This window comes from Anabrus simplex, chromosome 7, assembly GCF_040414725.1.
Source record: "Anabrus simplex isolate iqAnaSimp1 chromosome 7, ASM4041472v1, whole genome shotgun sequence".
NCBI lineage: Eukaryota > Metazoa > Arthropoda > Insecta > Orthoptera > Tettigoniidae > Anabrus > Anabrus simplex.
This window is the reverse complement of record NC_090271.1, coordinates 56,619,988-56,642,047: the sequence shown is the minus strand read 5'-3', so window position 1 is coordinate 56,642,047 and position 22,060 is coordinate 56,619,988. Positions and strand designations below refer to the sequence as shown.

Sequence of the window (22,060 nt, the reverse complement as noted above, 5' to 3'; positions counted from 1 at the left end):
CCAATAAAAGTTTTTGTGGGAGGGTGTTCTCATTCCCCTAACGCCTCGAACCTTCCGCGAGAGGATATAAACTGCTGATTTTTGGGTCTCCGGGCCACTTCTGTTCCATCTTTCAGTGTGTAAAGTACATAGCAGGGGGCGGGAAGCGCCTCTTTCTTCGGCGACAGTCAACAACCAGGTAATGGCCGACTAATTACTTCTTTTCTTGCTTGCTCAGCAGTTTAACTCTCGGGGCGGGTCCGAAGTTTTTCCATTATGTAACCTTCCTTAAAATGTAAAGAAACTTCTATCTATTCTATCTTTTAAACTACATATTGGGATAGAGAGTGCTTAACCCTCTCGAGCTCCCACTCATATTTTTTTGAGGTGAACTTATATTTTTCTCAACCTATTCTTCTTCGACTTAATGTAAATTATTTCCTTATTAAGTCACCTCTTTAGTATGGGATTAGCCCTTGTATTAACGGCCTAGTGCCAAGTAGGTTTTAAACAAAGCGTATTAGGAGCGCAAGATCGCCTCCTCTCAAATTGTTATTTTAGAGGTCATGTAATTCCCCTTTTTCATTTAATAGACCTCAGTAGGTTTGGTATTTTACCCCTGTGTCTATGTCCCGAGAGGACAACTTGAAGGTGGAGTTTGGTGTGGCCTTTGAGAGGCTTAAAGTTGAGAGCGAGTGGCTCTTTTCGAAAATTGAGTGTTGTATGCCTCGAGGAGGCTTTTCTGTGTAATTTGGAGCAAGTGCTCTGGGACATGAATGGGGTTTTCGGCCCCTCTGGTAAAACTTATTTTGGAGTAAGGTTGGGCTAATTGCCCTAGAAATGTAAATTCGGGGCTCGAAGCCCAAATCCTGTAAATATTGTAACTACCTTTTGACTTGCTACTCTGTACCAGCCATGCTTGTTATTTCTTTATTTTGAAAGAAAAATATAACCTTGTTAAATTTTAAATTAATTTTACTTTCGTAGCTTGAGACCTATTCACCACCCCGCACCTTCTTTCACGCATAACTACCGCAAAAACACGGTAACAAGTGGTAGCAGAGCGTGGTTGAATGGGTCTCATTTTAGCCCCTTTTGACGGCTAAACATTGTTTTGATCCAAACTCTAACCATTTTCTCAGTTGCTGGAATTTTTTGAGTTTTTCAAAATTGTTCTGTCATCATGCCCGGCCCTCGCGATGTTCTCCATCTTAACTACTTGCGCAAGGAGGAGTTGATCTATGAATTGACTATTAGAAATGTGCAATCTGGAGGCACGGTTGCGGTAGACACAAACAAGCTTAGAGAGTCCCTTGAATTACCAATTTCCATCCCCACCTTGGGAGAGAAAGAAATTGACGACTCTCTTTCCACGATCGTCGAGAATATTACTGGGCTAGCCTCTGTAGCTAGTTTTTTTGATGAAAATGATCCTTCTCCTAATCAAATTAAGCGTGTGCAAGCCAGGCTGTTTCATTTTTCAAATAGAGTTAACGATCTGTTGTCTCTGAAGTTGAATGACGTTCAGAAGAAGGAAGCTAGTACGCTACTTGAAAATATTTCTGAGTTATCTAGCAAGGTCACTCAAATGTTAACTGGGGAAATTCCTCCCAAAATTGATCAACCCACCACGATGAATGCAGGTTCCGAGGAAGAGCCTCCTAAGGGAGAAGTTAATAGGATAACCGTTGCTGCTCAAACTATCTCTGCCCCATTGGACAACGAGTCTGGACGCCGTGCATCGTTGAATAATATACGTTCGGAATTAACTTCCTTGCCATTGAAACCTTTACCTACTATGTCACCCGGGTTCAGCAGTTTGCCTCATCCATTGGCAATGTTGCTCAGAGGTATTTCTAAGTTTTCCGTTAATACCACTAGTGAAGTAATTTCCTTTTTAAGATTTTTAGTTGAATTTCAGGATCATGCCCTTGTGTTTTCTCTTTCTCCATGTCAAATTTTGCAAATTATCTATCCCTATGCAATTGGTATTCTCTCTGATAAAATAGTAAGAGCCATTGCCGAGCAATCATCTATTGAGGATTTCCACGCCCACTTGCTAGCTAACTTCATCCCGGCTAGGGCCAGGTCCTCCCTTATTCAGAAGTACTATTATCGTGTACAGCGTTTGGATGAAAACTTGGCTGACTTTATCCAAGATATAAAATTCTATACTAGGGTGTTTGCCCTTCATTTTCCTGAAGATCAAATTGTACAGGCTATTGTAGAAGGAATTTCACCTCCCTATAGGTCATATTTGTGTTTCGCGGCGTGCCCGCAAACTTTCTCCGAACTTGAAGCGTTGGCCGTCTCAGCGGAAGGAGTGAGATACGCTGATTCCTCGCGTGTCGCGAAAGAACCCCCGCCTTCTTCTAGTAATACTCGGCCTCCACCTCGCCGATCAGTCACACCTCGTAAATGTTATGCTTGCGGGTCGCCTGACCATCTTCGCAATAAGTGTCCACTGATCAAGTCTAGTAGGGCAAATAATGGAGCTGGTTCATCACAAGGCTGTTTTAAATGTGGGGCTTTCTCACATATCGTCAAGAATTGCCCAAACTCAAATAGCACCCCCCCCTGCTCAACTTCTGGTGCAAATTCCACCAATGCCAATAATAAAATGTGACTAGCGGCTTCGGCTGAGTCGACTCAATCGGCTTCTCAAGGCTCAGCCCCTGGCAAAAAGGTCGTGAATTCAGGGAACGTTCAATTTGCAAATCCATCTTTCGAATGCCCCAAAGGGTGTCTTAGGATTGCGTCGGATACCCCCGCACCTGTTCCTTTTCTTAAGATTGAGTTAAATAACGAGCCTATAACAGCTCTATTAGATTCAGGCAGTGTTGGTTCAAATATTTCGGACCAATGGTATTCAAAATTGAAGTCTGTTTGTAAATTACATGACTATGGCTCATCTACCGTTCAATATGTTTCGGCTAATTCATCTCCATTAGAAATTTTAGGTTCTGTACAGGTCAAAATTCGTATTTTTAAATTCACATGGAAAAACCAAACTGTTTGTGGCTAAGCACTTGTCTTGCCCCATCATACTGGGAGCGGACTTCATTTCTCGCACTGGTCTTGTGCTCGATCTCCAGAGTAAGTCGTGCACGTTCAAATTTGCGTCCAATTGTAAAATTCCCTTGCTAAAGTGTAATTCTGTATCATGTTCATCTATTTCGCCTACCCAGGATGAGATGTTGTTAGACCTTAGACATCTACCTGAGGAGCAGGCTGATAGTATTCGTAAATTATGTCAGTCATTTCCAGAGGTGTTCTCTGACACTCTTGGTGTTACTGACCTTATTGAATACAAAATTGAGGTCACGGATTCGATTCCTGTCCGTTTTCCACCATATAGGCTATCTCCACCTAAAATGAAGGCATTGAAAGAAATCATTGATCAGATGTTGAAGGATGGTATTATTAGGCCCTCTAAGTCGGCGTATTCGTCACCTATTTTTCTAGTCCCGAAACCCCAAGGAGGCTTCAGGCCTGTCATTGATTATAGGGCTCTCAATCGGAAGGTGGTGTTACAATCTGTGCCCCTTCCCGACCTTCATTCTTGTTTTTCATGGTTCCGTAAGGCCAAGTTCTTTACTATCTTGGACTTGAATCAGGCCTATAATCAGATTCCCCTTGCCGAAGAGTCTAAACATCTTACAGCGTTTGCCACGGACTGGAACTTATACGAATACAACCGCGTGCCTTTCGGGCTCCCCACGGGAGCAGCTGTACTCACTAGGCTACTAGATAGGGTCTTCTCCGACACCAAATTTGAGTACTTATATCATTACTTGGATGATGTCGTCGTATTTTCAGAGACTTTTGAAGAACATCTAGATCATCTGCGAGAAGTTCTCGATCGCCTTCGTAAGGTTGGGTTAACTGTCAAGTTGTCCAAGGTTGCCTTTGCTAAGCCCTCTATGTCGTTCCTAGGGCATATTGTGTCACCTGATGGTGTAGCGGTCGAACATTCTAGAACACAGGCCATCCGTGATTTTAAACCTCCCAATGACATTAAAGATATCGCCAGGTTTATTGGTATGGTGAATTTCTTCAGGAAGTTCATTCCTAACTTTGCTAATAGAGCGGCGCCCTTGAACCTTCTTCGTAGGAAAGGCATCAAATTCGAGTGGGGACCTTCTCAACAGGCCGCTTTTGAAGATCTTAAATTAGCTCTCTGTAATGCCCCTGTACTTGCTATGCCTGATTTCTCGAAGAAATTCATCGTCCAAACCGATGCGTCGTCGTCAGCAGTAGCTGCAGTCCTTCTTCAAGAGACTGAACTAGGGAGGCGACCCATCGCCTATGCATCTAGGACTCTATCGGCTCAAGAAGCCAAGTATTCTATCTATGAGCTCGAAGGGTTGGCAGTCTTATTTGCCTTAGAGAAGTTCCGTCTCTATCTGGAACATGTCAAATTCGACCTGGAGACAGATAATCAAGCCTTAAGCTGGGTCTTAGGTAGGCCGCGTCGTACTGGTCGTATAGCCCGTTGGGCCATCCGTATTTCTGCCTTCCAATTCGATGTCCGGCATATCAGAGGTACCGAAAATGTTGTCGCTGATGGACTCAGCCGCATGTTTTCCAACGACGTCGAGACCCACAAACCGGCCGACAGTTCATCACCTCCCGAGTCCATACTATCTGGTGTCAATGCCATCTTAACTGATGCTCCCATGCTCTTTAGGGATATCGAGAAATACCAACGTGAAGATCCGACGCTGGCTCCGATAATGGAAACCCTTTCTTCTGGGGAACATATTGTCCCTTATGTTCTGAGGAATGGTGTTCTATGTTGCCCTTCGAGGCATGATAAGATGATGAAGGTTGTCGTTCCAGCTGTTCTTGTGCCTATGATCTTCAAATACTATCATGAGACCCCATTAGGAGGGCATCTTGGAATCTTTAAAACTCGTGAGAAGATTCGTGAAATGTTCATCTGGAAGGGTATGGACGGTGAAATCCGTGAACTAGTAAAAGCTTGTAAATCTTGTTTGCTCAGTAAACCCACCATGTCCACCAAGGTAGGCCTTTTGTCTTCGCATCAAGCGTCGCGTCCCATGGAACGCCTGTATATCGATTATGTAGGACCCTTCCCCCAGTCAAAGGGAAATGCCAACAAGTTCATCTTTGTATGCGTAGATGGCTTTACTAGATTTTCCTGGTTATTTCTGACTAAGCTGGCTACCGCTCAGTCCACCATTACTTGCCTAAATTCTATTTTTGCTTCTTTCGGTCCGTTCCAATATATTGTATCTGATAATGCTAAGGCTTTTACATCTAATCTATTTCGTAAGTTCTGCTTTGACCTGTCTATCTCTCATGTGACAACTTCTGCTTATTACCCTCAACCATCTCTGGCTGAACGGGTTAACCGTAATCTCAGGTCCGCGCTTATTGCCTATCACCATGAAGATCATTCCAGGTGGGACACGTCCCTGCATTGGTTAGCTTTTGCTTTGAATTCGGCGGTTCATGAATCACATAAATTTACTCCAGCCTCTTTGATGTTCAAGTTTGTTCCCAACACCCCGCTCTCTAACCTCTGGTCTCTGAGTGACATTCTACCTGAGACAATAGATCCGGACAACATTAAAGATCTTTGGAAGAAGGCTAAAGCCAATCTTATAGTGTCTCATGAAAAGGTTAGGGAAAGGTATGATCGTGGACGGAGACCCACCAATTTGAAGGTAGGCGACCAAGTGATGGTCAAGAATTTTGTTCCCGCGGGCAAGCTTGCCCCCAGATTTCATGGGCCATGTGTCATTCTCGATTTCCTGACGCCGGTTACGTTATTATTAAGTAATCCAGCTACCGAGAGGATATTTAGGGTTCACCTGTCACAGGTGAAACCGGTGTAATTTCTGGGTTAACTTGCTTCCTATAATCGTGAAAGGAATATGAAGGTTATATTTTTTTTTGAGTTTTCACTTTTAAGGCATTCTGCCCCTTCTATAATATTTTGTTTCATATGTAAGTTTTGTAAACCCCTCCCGCACGGTTAAACTGCCATCCTGTCCTTGCCACGGCCATTACCACGCTCCCGCCTCCTGCTCCACTCTACACAGTGGCTTAATTAAGGCCATGGATTTCTGCACGCCGCTGGCCCCTCAACCTCTCCACCAAGCCTGTGCCCTCAAAAAAAGATGATGGTCCAACAATTCTGCCGCCTAGCTTTAATGTTTCAGTGCCCCCGCAGCCGCGCGGCGCCGTGCTGCGACTGGGTCAGAGGAAGGGCCCCCTCTTCCCCAGCGAGGACCACATGGGCACGGCGAGCCGGAGCTCTCCTCCCGGCTAAGGCTGATGTGCGGCGCACGACCTGCTACTGGACCACAGCCTGTATATGTTCACCGCGGGCGCGGCGTGCTTCAACACCACTGCTCCCCTCATAGTGCGGGCGAGCGGTATCTCAGGGTACTTGAGGGGTCCGAGCGGCCTCCTCTGGACGCAAGCTGCAACGGCCGGTCTGGCCATCCAACTTAATCAACATTAACTACATGAACTACTACTATCAGCAATTACTGCACTTGGGAATTCAACAGCAATATTTGGTGGACCTTGCAAAATTTTTCTTCACTTTCAAGTATTAAAAGTTTATCTTCTGAATTCAACTTCTACAACCATAAAAAATTTACTTCTCCTGTTACAACAAAAATTTTGAAACTGAATCAAACCACATTAAGAAAATCTTATAAATTCTTCGGCAATTAATCTCCATATCTACATCAAAACTTGGACCTTGTTTGCAAACAAATTTCATGTGTCACCCCTGGAGGAACTTTTGGGGGGGGGGGAGGTCTGTACCGGGCGGTACACCTCCACGCCGCTAATTTAAAATGTGCGCCAATTGAAACTCCTCTGCTGGAGGAAGTCTGAACTTTATTGATGGTATTAATTTTCAAGTTTCTCAGACGATGTCACTACGTGGAAAATTTGGAGTTTTTGAACTATGTCATTTTCGACGTATTTTTGTTTTGCTTGTAGTAAGAAGTGTGAACTTTCTCTTCTAGAGGACACTACTGAAGATCAACAATAGTGCACCCTAGTGCGGAGTGAAAGAACTGTTTTTTTTTTTGGAGAAATTTTTATTTCAAAAGTTTGTTTCTTGTTAAATTTCTTTCTGTTATTGCTTAAGTTGGCTGTATACCCCTCTCTTTCCCCTTGTTTTGTATTTAGCCTATCCCGAATTTCTTTAATTTATTTCTGACCAATTGAATGTAGCTTCCCCCAACTGGAATATGTTGCGGTATCCTACCCAATAAAAGTTTTTGTGGGAGGGTGTTCTCATTCCCCTAACGCCTCGAACTATCCGCGAGAGGATATAAACTGCTGATTTTAGGGTCTCCGGGCCACTTCTGTTCCATCTTTCAGTGTGTAAAGTACATAGCAGGGGGCGGGAAGCGCCTCTTTCTTCGGCGACAGTCAACAACCAGGTAATGGCCGACTAATTACTTCTTTTCTTGCTTGCTCAGCAGTTTAACTCTCGGGGAGGGGTCCGAAGTTTTTCCATTATGTAACCTTCCTTAAAATGTAAAGAAACTTCTATCTATTCTATCTTTTAAACTACATATTGGGATAGAGAGTGCTTAACCCTCTCGAGCTCCCACTCATATTTTTTTGAGGTGAACTTATATTTTTCTCAACCTATTCTTCTTCGACTTAATGTAAATTATTTCCTTATTAAGTCACCTCTTTAGTATGGGATTAGCCCTTGTATTAACGGCCTAGTGCCAAGTAGGTTTTAAACAAAGCGTATTAGGAGCGCAAGATCGCCTCCTCTCAAATTGTTATTTTAGAGGTCATGTAATTCCCCTTTTTCATTTAATAGACCTCAGTAGGTTTGGTATTTTACCCCTGTGTCTATGTCCCGAGAGGACAACTTGAAGGTGGAGTTTGGTGTGGCCTTTGAGAGGCTTAAAGTTGAGAGCGAGTGGCTCTTTTCGAAAATTGAGTGTTGTATGCCTCGAGGAGGCTTTTCTGTGTAATTTGGAGCAAGTGCTCTGGGACATGAATGGGGTTTTCGGCCCCTCTGGTAAAACTTATTTTGGAGTAAGGTTGGGCTAATTGCCCTAGAAATGTGAATTCGGGGCTCGAAGCCCAAATCCTGTAAATATTGTAACTACCTTTTGACTTGCTACTCTGTACCTGCCATGCTTGTTATTTCTTTATTTTGAAAGAAAAATATAACCTTGTTAAATTTTAAATTAATTTTACTTTCGTAGCTTGAGACCTATTCACCACCCCGCACCTTCTTTCACGCATAACTACCGCAAAAACACGGTAACAATAATAATAATAATAATAATAATAATAATAATAATAATAATAATAATAATAATAATACGTTGAACAGAATGACTATCTCGTCCTGATAATTCTGTGATCTCAAACTCCGCTGGATTTTATCCATATTGTAGAAATAACTGTACTACACTTCGCTAACTGGTCATTCTACATCAGTGACGCTCGCCTTAGATGGACTAAGCATTAAAAATATAAGTCCCTTAATAACTTATACCCCGTACATTAAAAATGTATTCGATTTAAAATATTGGAAATTGTAATCTCTACGTTCGCTACTTGCACTTTTTAGACAGAACTTACAATTCCAGTGATATTCAGAATTTTATAAAGGACTAGCTGTAGTACTTGGTGCTGCCCGGGTAACTTTTTGAATGTTTGCTTTTTGAATTTCTATTACCATTCTGTGAATTTTGGTAGATTTTTTATTTTTACATTGTCTGATATTTTACCAAGTATTTTGTAGTTTATTATTATTATTATTATTATTATTATTATTATTATTATTATTATTATTATTATTATTATTATTATTATTATTATTGCAGTTTGCTTTACGTCGCAACGACACAGATAGGTCTTATGACCACGATGGAATAGGAAAGGGCTAGAAGTGGGAAGGAAGCTGCCGTGGCCTTAATTAAGGTACAGCCCCAGAATTTGCCTGGTGTGAAAATGGGAAACCACAGAAAACAATCTTCTTCCTTCCTACTCCTAGCCATTTCCTATCCTATTGTTGCCATAAGACCTATCTCTGTCAGTGCGACGTAAACACCACCGTCTCGATCCTCCTATACTGCCTGCTCTATGCGAGGTGTTTTGCGACTAGGCTGCGACAAAATTTCTCCGCTAGATGGCAGGCATAGACGCACATTGTTCCAAACTTATTCTAATGACGACAGCCCACAAAACACTATGCAGTATGGTCATATGTTCACTGAAGCTTGTAAATTGCATCAGTAATATTAAATATGGGTGATATTACCTATATGAAGTTGCACTTGGCCTCTTCATGCACAATTTAAAAATTTTCCTATACGAAGGCTTGGAGTAGTAGCGTACTTTTTGTGTCCTTGCCAACGCAATATCAGTTAATAGAGGTCTTACGAACTTGGTTAGGATAATATCACTGACAGTTTGCTGATGTTCTTTGACCTCAAACTGTAACAAAACACATTCTGAAAGGGAAGACTTAGCAAGTCCTCGTATTACGCTCGTACGTTTGAAGGACTTCGACGATAGGGCACAGCAGCTTAAACGAGCTCCTGCAGATACTTCACCAGAGCAACAAAACAAGGTTTTGGTCATCGAACTCCTCCTCTGCCCTGTTGCATAATCAGTTCCGTTTAGCGGTGTAGAAGCTCTAGGCAGTGAGATGTTGCTGACGCAAATGTCACGCTCCATCCTCCCCTCAAAAACACGAACCAAGTACCGGTACCCGCAAATTAGGATTCGATTTCCTGTTTCTAGTTTGACTGGGATATTATCGTTTGGATATTTGTGATTGTCCAAAATGTGTAAACATAAAGACGTTTGTTTTGTGATTGTCCGTCACAATTCTTATCACAAGGAATCCACTATCCTCCACGGCTTTTATCACCTTATGAAAAAAAAAGTCCGCAGCCTGTTTCCAGTTATTCGACCGGGTCAGGAATGGAATGAATGAAGCCCCATCTAGCAGCGAGGATAGGAATTGTGCCGGCTGTCGAAGCCTGTCGCACTCCTCCGGGGCAATGATTAATGAATGACAGATGAAATGCAGTTATATTCGAGAGTGTTGGTGACCGGGATTTGAACCACGGAACCCAGCGGGGAGAGGCCGGCGCGCTGCCGCCTGGGCCACGGAGGCTCCATCACCTTCTAAAATAAGGTGTAAAGGCACAGATGCGAGAGTAATCTGAGGATATCCAATTACTTCCTTTATTAGGTCCATGCCTAGATAAAGTCGACAGGCGTTTTTCTATTAATTCCCTTCTAGACGGTACATTCATGCACCAATAACACAGTGCTACATCCACTTTGACAGCGAAGATTGTGCATCTACTACTGCACTCTTACGGCGACTTGAAGAAATATCGGTAGTCGCACCTTCGTGTGTTAAACCACGGCCAACTAGATCCCTCGCTGCGGCATAGAGCAGGCAGCATAAGAGGATCGAGACGGCGGTGGACGTAAATCAAATAGTAAAAAAAAAAAAAAAAAGAACAAGATGGCGCTGTGTGACTCGCGCGCTCATTTCTAAAGTAAGTCTAAGAAATCCTCAAAACCGTTCGACCGTTACAAAAGTGACAGCCTACCGTCACTTTTTCCATGTGTAGGACCCCTCCTATTTTTACCTTCTGATTAGTGTTAATAGAGGTCGGTTGCCCAGTTGCACGCTACTTCCAAAAACAATAATCACCACCACTGACCATTCAGCCAAGAAGTCGGACATTTCGAGAAGTAAATTACGAGTAAAAGTTTTCTCTGTGAAAAAAGTAACGATTACAAGTAATGATTACAAAAAAAAAATCGTTACAAGTAATTCTATTCAATTACTTTCCAACTTTAAATAAAGTTTATATCAAAAATACACATTTGACATTTCTGGTTTTAGTTTACTTATTATTTAAGTATTTAGGGGAAATCATAACTTATAGTATTGGTGAGAAACCAGCTTGGCATAACAGAATAGATAAATAAAACAAATTAAATTAAATTAAATTAAATTAAATTACCAAGACTACATACAATAAAAGAAAGCTTATCGATAGCAGTAAAATTAAGACATTACAAAACAGTCACACAGTCAGAAATAACTTATGCTAGTGAAATCATTTTAAAACTACTAATACAGTTGAAACAGACAAAACACTTAAGACAGAAAGAAGAATAATTAGAACATGCATAAATAAACAGTACCAAGTTAATGGAAAATGGAGAATAGCATCAAATAAAAGATTTTATAAGTAAATTGAACCAGTATTGAGCAGGATTAGGAAAAACGTATATCATTCTTTGGACATCTTATCAGAACACGTGACACCAGAATTAGCAGAAGAATAATTGAAAAAATATGGAATAGCAAGCCTAAGATTAAATGGATTTTGGAAATTAAAGAGGATATTAAAGAACTACAAATAACAATAGACGATCTCAAAAACAAAACAGAAAAATTAAGATACTTCAAGACACACACACACACACACACACACACACACACCAGGCTACAAACCAAGATCAATAAAAGGGAGGGTATTTTCAATAGAACAAAGGAAGGCACCATCTATCAGAATAAATACATATTCGGCTGATAGGAAATCAAGAAATCCTTGGTATATTTGACTAGAGTGGTCGCATGTAGACCATAAAATGTAAAATAAGTAAATTTCTACACCACAGCATGCTAACCAAACAATACATTGCCTAGTGCACAAATCCATGAATTTACTTATCCAGTTTCGATTAATTCATATAGCCGTTTTCCCGTGATGACGTTGCAGAGAAACAGGCAGACAGACAAAAATATTGAACTGAATTTTTCTTTGCGCGTTTGTAAATCTATTCTCAGGCATAGACGAAGTACGCAGCAAATATTTGAAGTGTACAGACAAAATTATGATTTTAATTTCGTAGATGCAGGTAACAAGAATTCCACTTCTTTATTAGGATGCCATCTGAACCACAGATATGTAACTATCTAGCTGCCATGGGAGAAGATACGAGTGTTGGTGCATAAGTCATAGCGACAAATATTTTCCCCTGTTATTTACACCGTCCTGATACAATGGTCATATGTCCTGGATAGCATGGTACTCATAGTAAATGGACACCGCTCGAAACGGGGGTGCGTTGGATAGATACCACCTACATCCATATACACAGGTCTGGTCACGTCGCAGCAGCAGCCATTTTGAGACTAAATCACCATGCATTATAAACCGTCTCTTACATGAAAATATAATGATCGATTCAATGTATTGGCGTAATTATACTAATTCCGAATCACATTTTGTCATTATGTCGTTTGTGTCCTATCCAATGCAATGAGTTATACTGGATTATTGCGTCGCTCCAAATTATTGTAAAAGTCACTCATCTGAAGGGACTAGATTATTTAGATTCCCGTGAGATAAGTACAGCAGAGCAAACTAGGTGCAGATTTACCGACGTGATAAGTGGCAGCCAACAGAACTTTCACAGCTATTGTGAGGTTGGTATAACTTTTGCTAGAAAAAAGAAAGTAAATCACCAAATGTATCATATTTGCTTTTGTGAAAAGTTTGTCTATCCTACCATTTTTACTGACAATATCTTGATTACAATCTTTTCCTGCAGCTTCATTTTGTGGAATGGCAATTCGAAGTAGAGAGAGCACCATGGAAGGAAGCCATCCCTACACCCTTCTACGTTCCTAATCCCCCGAAATCTTCCTTGTATTTTAGGAAGGCCCCTGAAGGTAAGAGGGCTACCTTTAATAGGAAATGGAACTGGTAAAGTAAATGACATCATTACAGTATGTTAATTGAAAAATCTTTCTTTCTTTCGTTCTTTCTTAATCTGTTTACCCAGTAACGGTTTTTCCCTCGGACTCAGCGGAGGATTCCACCTCTACCACCTCGAGGGCAGTGTCCTGGAATGTGAGACATTCGGGAGATACAACTGGGGAGGACGACCAGTACCTCGGCCAGGCGGCCTCACCCGCTATGCTGAACAGGGGCCTTGGTGGGGGATGGGAAGATTGGAAGGGATAGACAAGGAAGAGGGAAGGAAGCGGCCATGGCCTTAAGTTAGGTACCATCCCGGCATTTGCCTGGAGGAGAAATGGGAAACCGTGGAAAACCACTTCCAGGATGGCTGAGGTGGGAATCGAACCCAAATCTACTTAGTTGACCTCCCGAGGCTGAGTGGACCCCGTTCCAGCCCTCGTACCACTTTTCAATCGGGAATCGACCCCGGGCCTCCAGGCGTGGCTAACCACTAACCACTACACCACAGAGGCGGACAGGAATTTTTATTACTTATCGATAAATCTACCCAAGCATGGCTGCCGTACTTGACCACCTTCAAACACCGCTGGATTAAGCCGCACTCGAACACGCCAACTTGCGCTCAGGCGGCAAGCGCTCTACAGTGTAGTCTGAGCCACTCAGCCCGGTATGGGAGACCAATATGTAAGAGTTAGTAGATCGTTTTAAAGTACAGGTTATAGGCTGATTTGCACACCTCTAGTCATTCCAGTCTTTTCTAAACAAATCTTCCAGTTCTACCGGCCTTCTTATTTTTGTTTTCACCGAGCGAGTTAGCCGTGCGGTTAGGGGCGCGCAGCTTTGAGCTTGCACCCGGGAGATAGTGGGTTTGAACCCCACTGTCGGCAGCCCTGAAGATGGTTTTCCGTGGTTACCCATTTTCACACCAAGCAATTGCTGGGGCTGTACCTTAAATGAGACCACGACTACTTCCTTTCCACTATTACTCTTTTCCTATCTTATTGTCACCATAAGACCTGCCTTAGTCGGTGCGACGCAAAGCAAATTTAAAAAATATGTATTTTAGGAGCGGTGAGACAGATAACTTTATTGGTATTCCTCGTCTTTTTCGGCAAAGTCAAAAGTTTCAGGAAGAATAATTAAATTAAAATAAGTATGATGTCTTGTCCTCAGGAATTCTTCCCTGCTCTACGTTTCTCACCAGATCACGAAACAAGATTCCCTGTCAGCCACTAAGCACATGGTATCGATTCTGGTAATGAGGCTGTCTTCAAAAGAGCCACAGGCTGCGACAGGAAGCAAGACCCGCTCCCAAGTTCAATCAACTCATTCGCCGTCGTCGCCTCAGAGGTGTTGCGGTATGCACCCTTTACTTTTACTACGACACTTTATGTAATTAGAGCAGCCGTCTACTTGACTTAACTTTATTGCGTTTATAACTTTCATTAAGACGACAAAGTCTTTGTTGGAGCCTCTCAAGGATCTGCCTGGGGAAACACGAAGTTGGGCAAGTGCTATTTAGTGCGACTAAGTAACGTTTAGATTGTGAAATGAGACCTTATAACAACAACTAGACTCTCCAATATCTTCTGAAGCTTCATTTCTTAATTGAGCCCCCCTTCCCCCCCCCCCCCACTCCCGAAATAAGGATGTAACCAACAAATCAGTAATTTTTCAGGAGAGAGAAACATTATTCTGGGGGTTTATTTCATGGTATACAACTACTTGAACCAATTGCATATGCAAGTGTACAAATGAGTTCGTCCATTAAAAATAATGTTTTATTGTTATAATTTAAGGTTTTAAAAGTAATGTGTGTAATGGAAGTGATACAGTTGAAAATAATCTGCAGGCATGTCTTACATTTGTATATAACAGAAGAGAACTACTACTAGTGAAATGTTTTCATTCCTCCCCTGAAGGGGGGAGGTGGGCCTCTTAGAAGGTGAGGCCGTCTCTCAGGCCGGGAGATTTGTTACGGTGAAGGAGATGCTCGGAGAAGGTGAGGGGGTTGTCGGCCGTGGCCTATACGAGGAACTGTGCCGGCATTCGCCTTAGTGCAGGAGAATGGAAAACCACGGGAAACCATTCTCAGGACAGCCGACGGTTGGCGCCAGCCGTGAGGTCCAGCCCTGTTCCGCCTTCCGAATGCAGAGGCGTAGAGCCACGGTAGAGCCGTTGCCACGCCTCGTCTGTTCGGTAGGTCGGTCAGAGTGCAGAGCTGTTGGAACACGGACCAACTGTGGCCACTTATGGGTCGGGAACCACTCTGCAACTATCGACACAGAAGAGAAATTCTGTACACGCAATTGGAACAAAAATAATAGAGAATAATAGTAGTCTCATAATAGCATGAACAGTAATAATAAAATCGTTCGTTCGTAATCTGTTTACCTTCCAGGGTCGGAGGGATCCCACCTCTACCGCCTCAAGGGCAGTGTCCTGGAGATTCAGACTTTGGGTCGGGGATACAACTGGGGAGAATGACCTGTACCTCGCCCAGGCGGCCTCGCCTGCTATGCTGAGCAGGGGCCTTGTGGAGGGATGGGAAGATTGGATGGGACAGGCAAGGAAGAGGGAAGGAAGCGGTCGTGGCCATAAGTTGGGTACCATCCCGGCATTTGCCTGGAGGAGAAGTGGGAATCACAGAAAACCACTTCCAGGATGGCTGAGGTGGGAATCGAACCCACCTCTACTCAGTTGACCTCCCGAGGCTGAGTGGACCCCGTTCCAGCCCTCGTACTACTTTTCAAAATTTCGTGGCAGAGCCGGGAAACGAACCCGGACCTCCGGGGGTGGCAGCTAATCACGCTAACCACTACACCACAGAGGCGGACAATAATTGAATATATGTCAAGAAAATACTTCAAAATTTAGATGTGATTTCGTTTATGGCGTTTATTTTAATGATCTATAACACCTGGTGATGAACCAACACGAGCACCGTCCACCATCTTGACTGATGTTCCATCCTCCCACCACGGAGGACAATGTTCTGTTGGCTGTTAACCAGCTTGAAGTTCAGATGTAAGACATAAGATGACACAACAGCGTAGAGATGTGATGATACTATTTCCACTGAAATCTCAATTTTGAAGGATTTGTAGGTTAGATGCTCGTTCCGTACGGCTCCATGGCTACATGGTTAGCGTGCTGGCCTTTGGCTGCACGGGTCGCGGGTTCGATTCCCAGCAGGGTGGGGAATTTTAACCATAATTGGTTAATTTTGCTACCACGGTGGCTTGGAGTATGTGTCGTGTTCATCATCATTTCATCCTTATCACGCCGCGCAGGTCGCCTACGGGAGTCGAATCAAAAGACCTGCACCAGGCCTCTCCGGAGGCCACACGCCATTTCATTTATTTATCCTTATTCCGTGGAGATCATCAATTTGACCCGAAGGTGAGCAAAGCAAAGACCTTATAAATTTCTGCAAATCGTTTATTACTTCCAGTACCTTGAAAGTACACTTCTGCTCATTAAAATTGCAACACCAAGTTGGGGGAATGAACAGGTGTCTGCTTATGACTACTGCGAAATCACGGCCTATCGGGAGTGACGATTATCCTACCGCAGTGTTGGTTCTCGCTTTGAAAGAAGTGGATATGGTATCTATGGAATCCTGGGGGGTCGGGCTCAGCGGCTTGCAGGAAGCCAACGGCCCCGTCTCTTCAACGACCACGAAGAAAGATATCTAATGTGCATGGGGAGTGCGGACCTGTACAGCCATATAAAACACCTTTGGTGAGGCATGTACCACATCAGTCTGTGTCCGCACGCACCGTTCGCAGTGTTGCCAGCCCATAAATTTTTTCTCCGCTAAATTTTAATTGAAAATCCGCTAAATTCCACTGAATTTCGAACTGAAGCAAAATAGCATATGCCAGCTGTTTAAATAAAATAGATTAACTCAACACTCACAAGTTTCAGAACAGGAGTTCATCATCTTCTCCTCCGCGTACTATATGCTCTGAAGTAGATGTGCTGAGTTGAGGTCCTGTGGTTTCATATGAAGCCATAGGATACTATTCTTTTTCAAATAATATGCTGGCTGTTCACAGCAGCAAAGATCAAACGGAAATTTTCAAATCTATTTCGAAAGTATTTTCACTTTCATTACTGTTTTCATTGTTTTTGATAAGTGCGGAAAGAATTAATGTCAAACAATTTCGCATTTATAATGCACTGCCAATAGACGCACCGTCCGTATTTGATATCACTGGGAAGCTCAACCAACTAGTCTTTTAGAGTTTAATTATTTAACTACTCGTTACGAAATATCTGACTAGTTTTTAACCTTTTCTTTCGACGTACCGAAAAGAACCTGATGTCAAAAGAAACATGATATCAAACATGACACTACCCGGCTCATCAAGAGTATAGTAACGATTTTAACAAATACTGACTCAGGCTGTGGGCCAGAGCTGGTCTAGAAAACGAGTGGTAGTTTGCAGCGTAAGTTCAATATAACAGGAATAAGTTAGTAGACTATTATGCCGTATTAAAATCTGTCTTTTTCTCTCCTGGTAATGAAAGATGATATTGTTACCGCTGAAAATCGTTAAAAGAAGTTTGAAAATCGTAAAAAAATCCGCTGTCCGCTAAATGGAAAATTTATCCGCTCTTTCATTTAAAAATCCGCCAAATTTGGCGGAAAATCCGCTGAGTTGGCAACACTGACCGTTCGTCGCCATCCGCAGCAGCGTCCCGCTGTCCAGGTGGCCATTACTGCAGTTGCCACTGACTGCTCACCAAAGTGCCTGCGGCTGAAGTGCTGCTTGAAATGGAGGGCCTTGAGGGAAGAATGGCATACCATCGTCTTCTCTGTTGAATCCCAGTTCCGCTTGCCGCAGTGCATAATCGCCTGAGATAACCGAGTTAAGCCCTCATATTATGTATGTTTGCCACGGAGTGCGTTACAGAATTATGGGGGGCCTCCGCATATGTGAAACAGATCGATGGCTCTGAGAATGAAACTGTAATTATTGTACATGGGTGCCTTATACCAACTTTCGTACATACAATATCCACTGATAGGAAACAACCTAATATCTGGAGAGAAATGCATGCTGATTTGGAGAGGAGTAAGCTATAGACAGATCCCTCCTTTCTAAGTTATGAACACCAACCAGAAGTTCGGCGGCTCAGATATATTTCCTATTTCGAATACAGGCTTTGGAGAGAACCCGGAAAGAAATAATCGAGAAACGAATTGGGCTACCATACCAACCAGGTCAAATATCAATACTCTACGGCAGGGCCTCTCAGGGTGCATGCGCGTGGTGCATGCACTGTGCACGGTGCAAAAGACGACTTGGCTTGGTTGACCAGAGTGCAGACCCCCACTCCTCGATTTGGAGCAATAGCGCTTACTCTCTCTTTCCTTACGCCTCTCTCGCTCGCTCCGCCTGTCTCCCTCTTACCCACTTGCGCCGTAGCGCTCCAAATCCGGGCTGAGTTGAGCCGAGTATAGCCGAGTATAGCCGAGCATAGCCGAGTAGCCCAGAGACGAAGCGTTGATCCGAGCCATACCGAGCGGCACCGATGCACAGTGCACGGAGCTCTTGCGCCTCGCTCTGCACGCGTGAGATTTTGGGCGTTTGAGAGGCCCTGCTCTACGGTGTGGAAGACTTTGTGCCGCGTGAGAGTGCGTGTGCCACGATGAAGGAAAACATTCTACCAGCTGACGCGGGCACTCGGTGCGACTTTGTGGTGCCTTCCAAGATTCGGAACCTTTGATGACCTGTCCAAAGTTAGAACATCACGGCACAGTTCAAGGTAGTGTGCAATCCAGATCTCCTGCTAGCTTTCAGACAACTCTTGCTGATCAGGTACGGATAACTACTTATGTTAAGGAAGAAATACTTAATAGACATAGGGAGACTCCAGGTTTTGTAACAGAATTTGGAACTCTCGGATAAGGAAGTAACCCACAAAGCCAAGTATATTTGACTAATGATAGCAGGATTTGATAGGTGTTATGGTAATGATTTTCGGTGAATCCCCACATTCACTGCGATAACTTGAATTTGAAAAGTAAACAATATTCCAGAACCGAGTATCATTTCCATTAACTTCCAATCTAAATAGGGGGTCGTACTGCGTTATCCGTCTAATCGCAAGTTATGGCGCTTTTCTTAACATTGACATCACTTTACCCGGTTTAAAGTGATGACTACTGCCAGTCCTGCATTTAAATAGAATTAAGAAACGGTAAAGAATGCTATAAAAGGGAGAAAATAGCAAAGTTCAAAGGTTCTAACATTTTAAAGTTCATACTTAAGTTTTCTTTTCCTCTTTCCGAATATGACTTGTACTTGCACCACTTTCTATTATTTATTTCCAGAACGTCACTACATGAAGGAAATCTACTTATGGATAATTAACTTCCTGTGTTCCAGGATGCGTTGGAGGGATCAATGGACTTGCTAATGTTCTTGGTGACGAAGTGTGCCGTCTGCATCAGTTGGCAATGGATCAAAAATATCAAGAGGCTAACGAACTTCACCTGAAATTGATTGCTCCCAATGCAGTGGTACGTATATCATGGACCATTACATTTTTGCAACATTTTTGCAATTATTTAAAACAAAATATATTCTAATAGACATTGAACACAATTCTTAGACACCAACCTAGGATTCCGTTTGTAAGTTGCGTGCCTTGAGGCTTTGTTTTCCATGGACTTCCCATGTAAATGTTGTTCGTGTGATAGCTTTCTATTGCCCTTTTCTTGGCATGGCATCGCATACCCGACTTGAAAGGATGAATACATTGTTAGCCATAGATCATTAATGCTGTTGGCCTTTATAAAATTAGATTCGTCGCATTATATTTTTCGCAGTGCTGATGCTGATGATGCTTGTTGTTTTAAGGGGCCTAACATCGAAGGTCATCGGCCCTTTTCGCAATAAAAGTGACAAACTTCCTTCCCCTTCGTCTTACCTAACACAACTTTATTTTATTGCTGGTGGTTCAACGTCGCACTAACACATCTAAAGATTTCGGCAACGCAAGGATGGAAAAGGGCTGCGATTGGGAAAGTAGTGATCGTGGTATGAATTAAGTTACAGCCCCAGCATTTGCCTGGTGAGAAAATTGGAAACCGCAGGAAACTATCTTCTGGGAAACCGCAGGAAACTATTTTCTGGGCTACCGACGGTGGAATTCGACCCCACAATCTCCCGATAGCAAGCTCAAAGCGAACCCAATACACCTCTTTACGGTTTCCTTACGCAAGACGCCGCTAATCGCGATCATTAAACATCAGTGGTCATTGACTGCGTTGTTCACTGTGGTATTCCTGATACACGCGTGACACCGTCGATCGAAGAGAGTTAAATGCCCGCACAACTTCGACAATGTAATGTTCCATTCATGTGGCCCGCTCTATCATGTTTCATTCGAAAGACGATAATACAGGTCATCTTGCTACGACCAGCATAGATGGTGTTTATATTAACTCTCTAGATGTCAGACACCTGATGTAGGTATGGGCGTGTTGCGGTACGGTGACACCATTTCTAAATATTCCTGTCCCATACTTTTGGCAAGTTGGTGTGAAGATTTTGGTATTAATTTCCTTTCTACCATATCGATGAACAATTTGTCACATTATAACGTGGTGTCTTCGTTTAGAAGTTGAACTGGAAATAATGATTAAGTTCATGAAGTAGGTACGTTTTAATATTTTTTTTTTTTTTTTTTTTTTTGCTATTTGCTTTACGTCGCACCGACACAGATAGGTCTTATGGCGACGATGGGATGGGAAATGCCTAGGAAGTGGAAGGATCGGCCGTGGCCTTAATTAAGGTACAGCCCCGGCATTTGCCTGGTGTGAAAATGGGAAACCACGGAAAACCATCTTCAGGGCTGCCGAAAGTGGGGCTCGAACCCACGATCTCCCGATTACTGGATACTGGCCGCACTTAAGCGACTGCAGCTATCGAGCTCGGTGGGTACGTTTTGAAGGCAGTGATATGACACAGTAGGCTGTGAAGTGTGCGGTAAAGTAAGTTTACGTCCCAGTGTACAGAAAGAGCCTACTTTTCAAAAGCAGAAATGTTCAGAAAACACCTAGGTTTCGTTGTGGTAGTATTTTTTTATTATTTTTTTATTTTTTGCAAGTTGCTTTACGTCGCACCGACACAGATAGGTCTTATGGCGACGATGGGACAGGAAAGGTCTAGGAGTGGGAAGGAAGCGGCCGTGGCCTTAATTAAGGTACAGCCCCAGCATTTGCCTGGTGTGAAAATGGGAAACCACGGAAAAGCATTTTCAGGGCTGCCGACAGTGGAGTTCGAACCTACTATCTCCCGAATACTGGATACTGGCCGCACTTAAGCGACTGCAGCTATCGAGCTCGGTTGTGGTAGTATATAAACACAATTTTGCATCTTGACAGGTTATAAAGGACATAATATTTTAGAACGAGAGTGGTGGTGATTAAAGCCTCCGTGGCTCAGGCGGCAGAGCGTCGGCCTCTCACCCCTGGGTTCCGTGCTTCAAATCCCGGTCACTCCATGTGAGATTTGTGATGGACAAAGTGGAGGCAGGACAGGTTTTTCTGCGGCTACTCCGGTTTTCCCTGTTTTTTTCATTTCAGCAACACTCTCCAGTATTTCATTTCATCTGTCAGTCATTAACCATTGCCCCAGAGGAGTGCGACAGGCTTTGGCAGCCGGAACAATTCCTATCCTCGCCGCAAGATGGGGGCTTCATTCATTCCATCCCTGACCCGTTCAATGACTGGAAAACAGGTTGTAGGTTTTCTTCTTCTAATGGTGGTGATTATTGTTTTAAGAGGAAGTCCAACTAGATAACCATCCTCTATATAACATTAATTGGAGAGAAAACAATGGAAGGGATCAGACACTTCGAAAAATGAAGGTATCTGCTAAAGAAATGTAAGAGTCACGAAGGACGTGGGAGTAAGACTCCCTTGGTCTCGGAACCTAATACCGTCGGGGTTGGAAAAGGACAATGATCGACCATGTGTGATAAAAATAGGATAAATGAAACCGAGAAGCCTAGCACAGGTTTGTGGAATACATGTCAGGACTCAGCTAAGGGCCCTGTACTCGCCAAACGATGCTACCCAGTTAAGAGCCACCTCTTTACGACTGGCTGGGTAGATATGGATTTTATTCCACCGCCCCCGGCCACAGGGGGAGCTAGGAGAGAGATAGAGAGATGACATCCCACACACGAAGCAACAAACATATCCATAGAATTAGCGAATGGCTGGAGCCAATCACATTTGTGCAGCCTCAGCCAAGCGTTCTAAATGAACAGTCATTCACCCCGCT

At 43.2% G+C, this 22,060-nt stretch overlaps 1 protein-coding gene across 1 annotated transcript in view; it reads left to right on the top strand.

Annotated features, from left to right (window-relative positions):
• Positions 1–22,060, top strand: part of LOC136876896 (4-hydroxy-2-oxoglutarate aldolase, mitochondrial) — a 281,174-nt gene that overhangs the window by 245,126 nt on the left and 13,988 nt on the right. Inside the window, exon 6 of the mRNA XM_068228481.1 lies at positions 19,154–19,287. Coding sequence (XP_068084582.1) covers positions 19,154–19,287 — 134 coding nt within the window. The remainder of the gene's footprint in view (positions 1–19,153; positions 19,288–22,060) is intronic.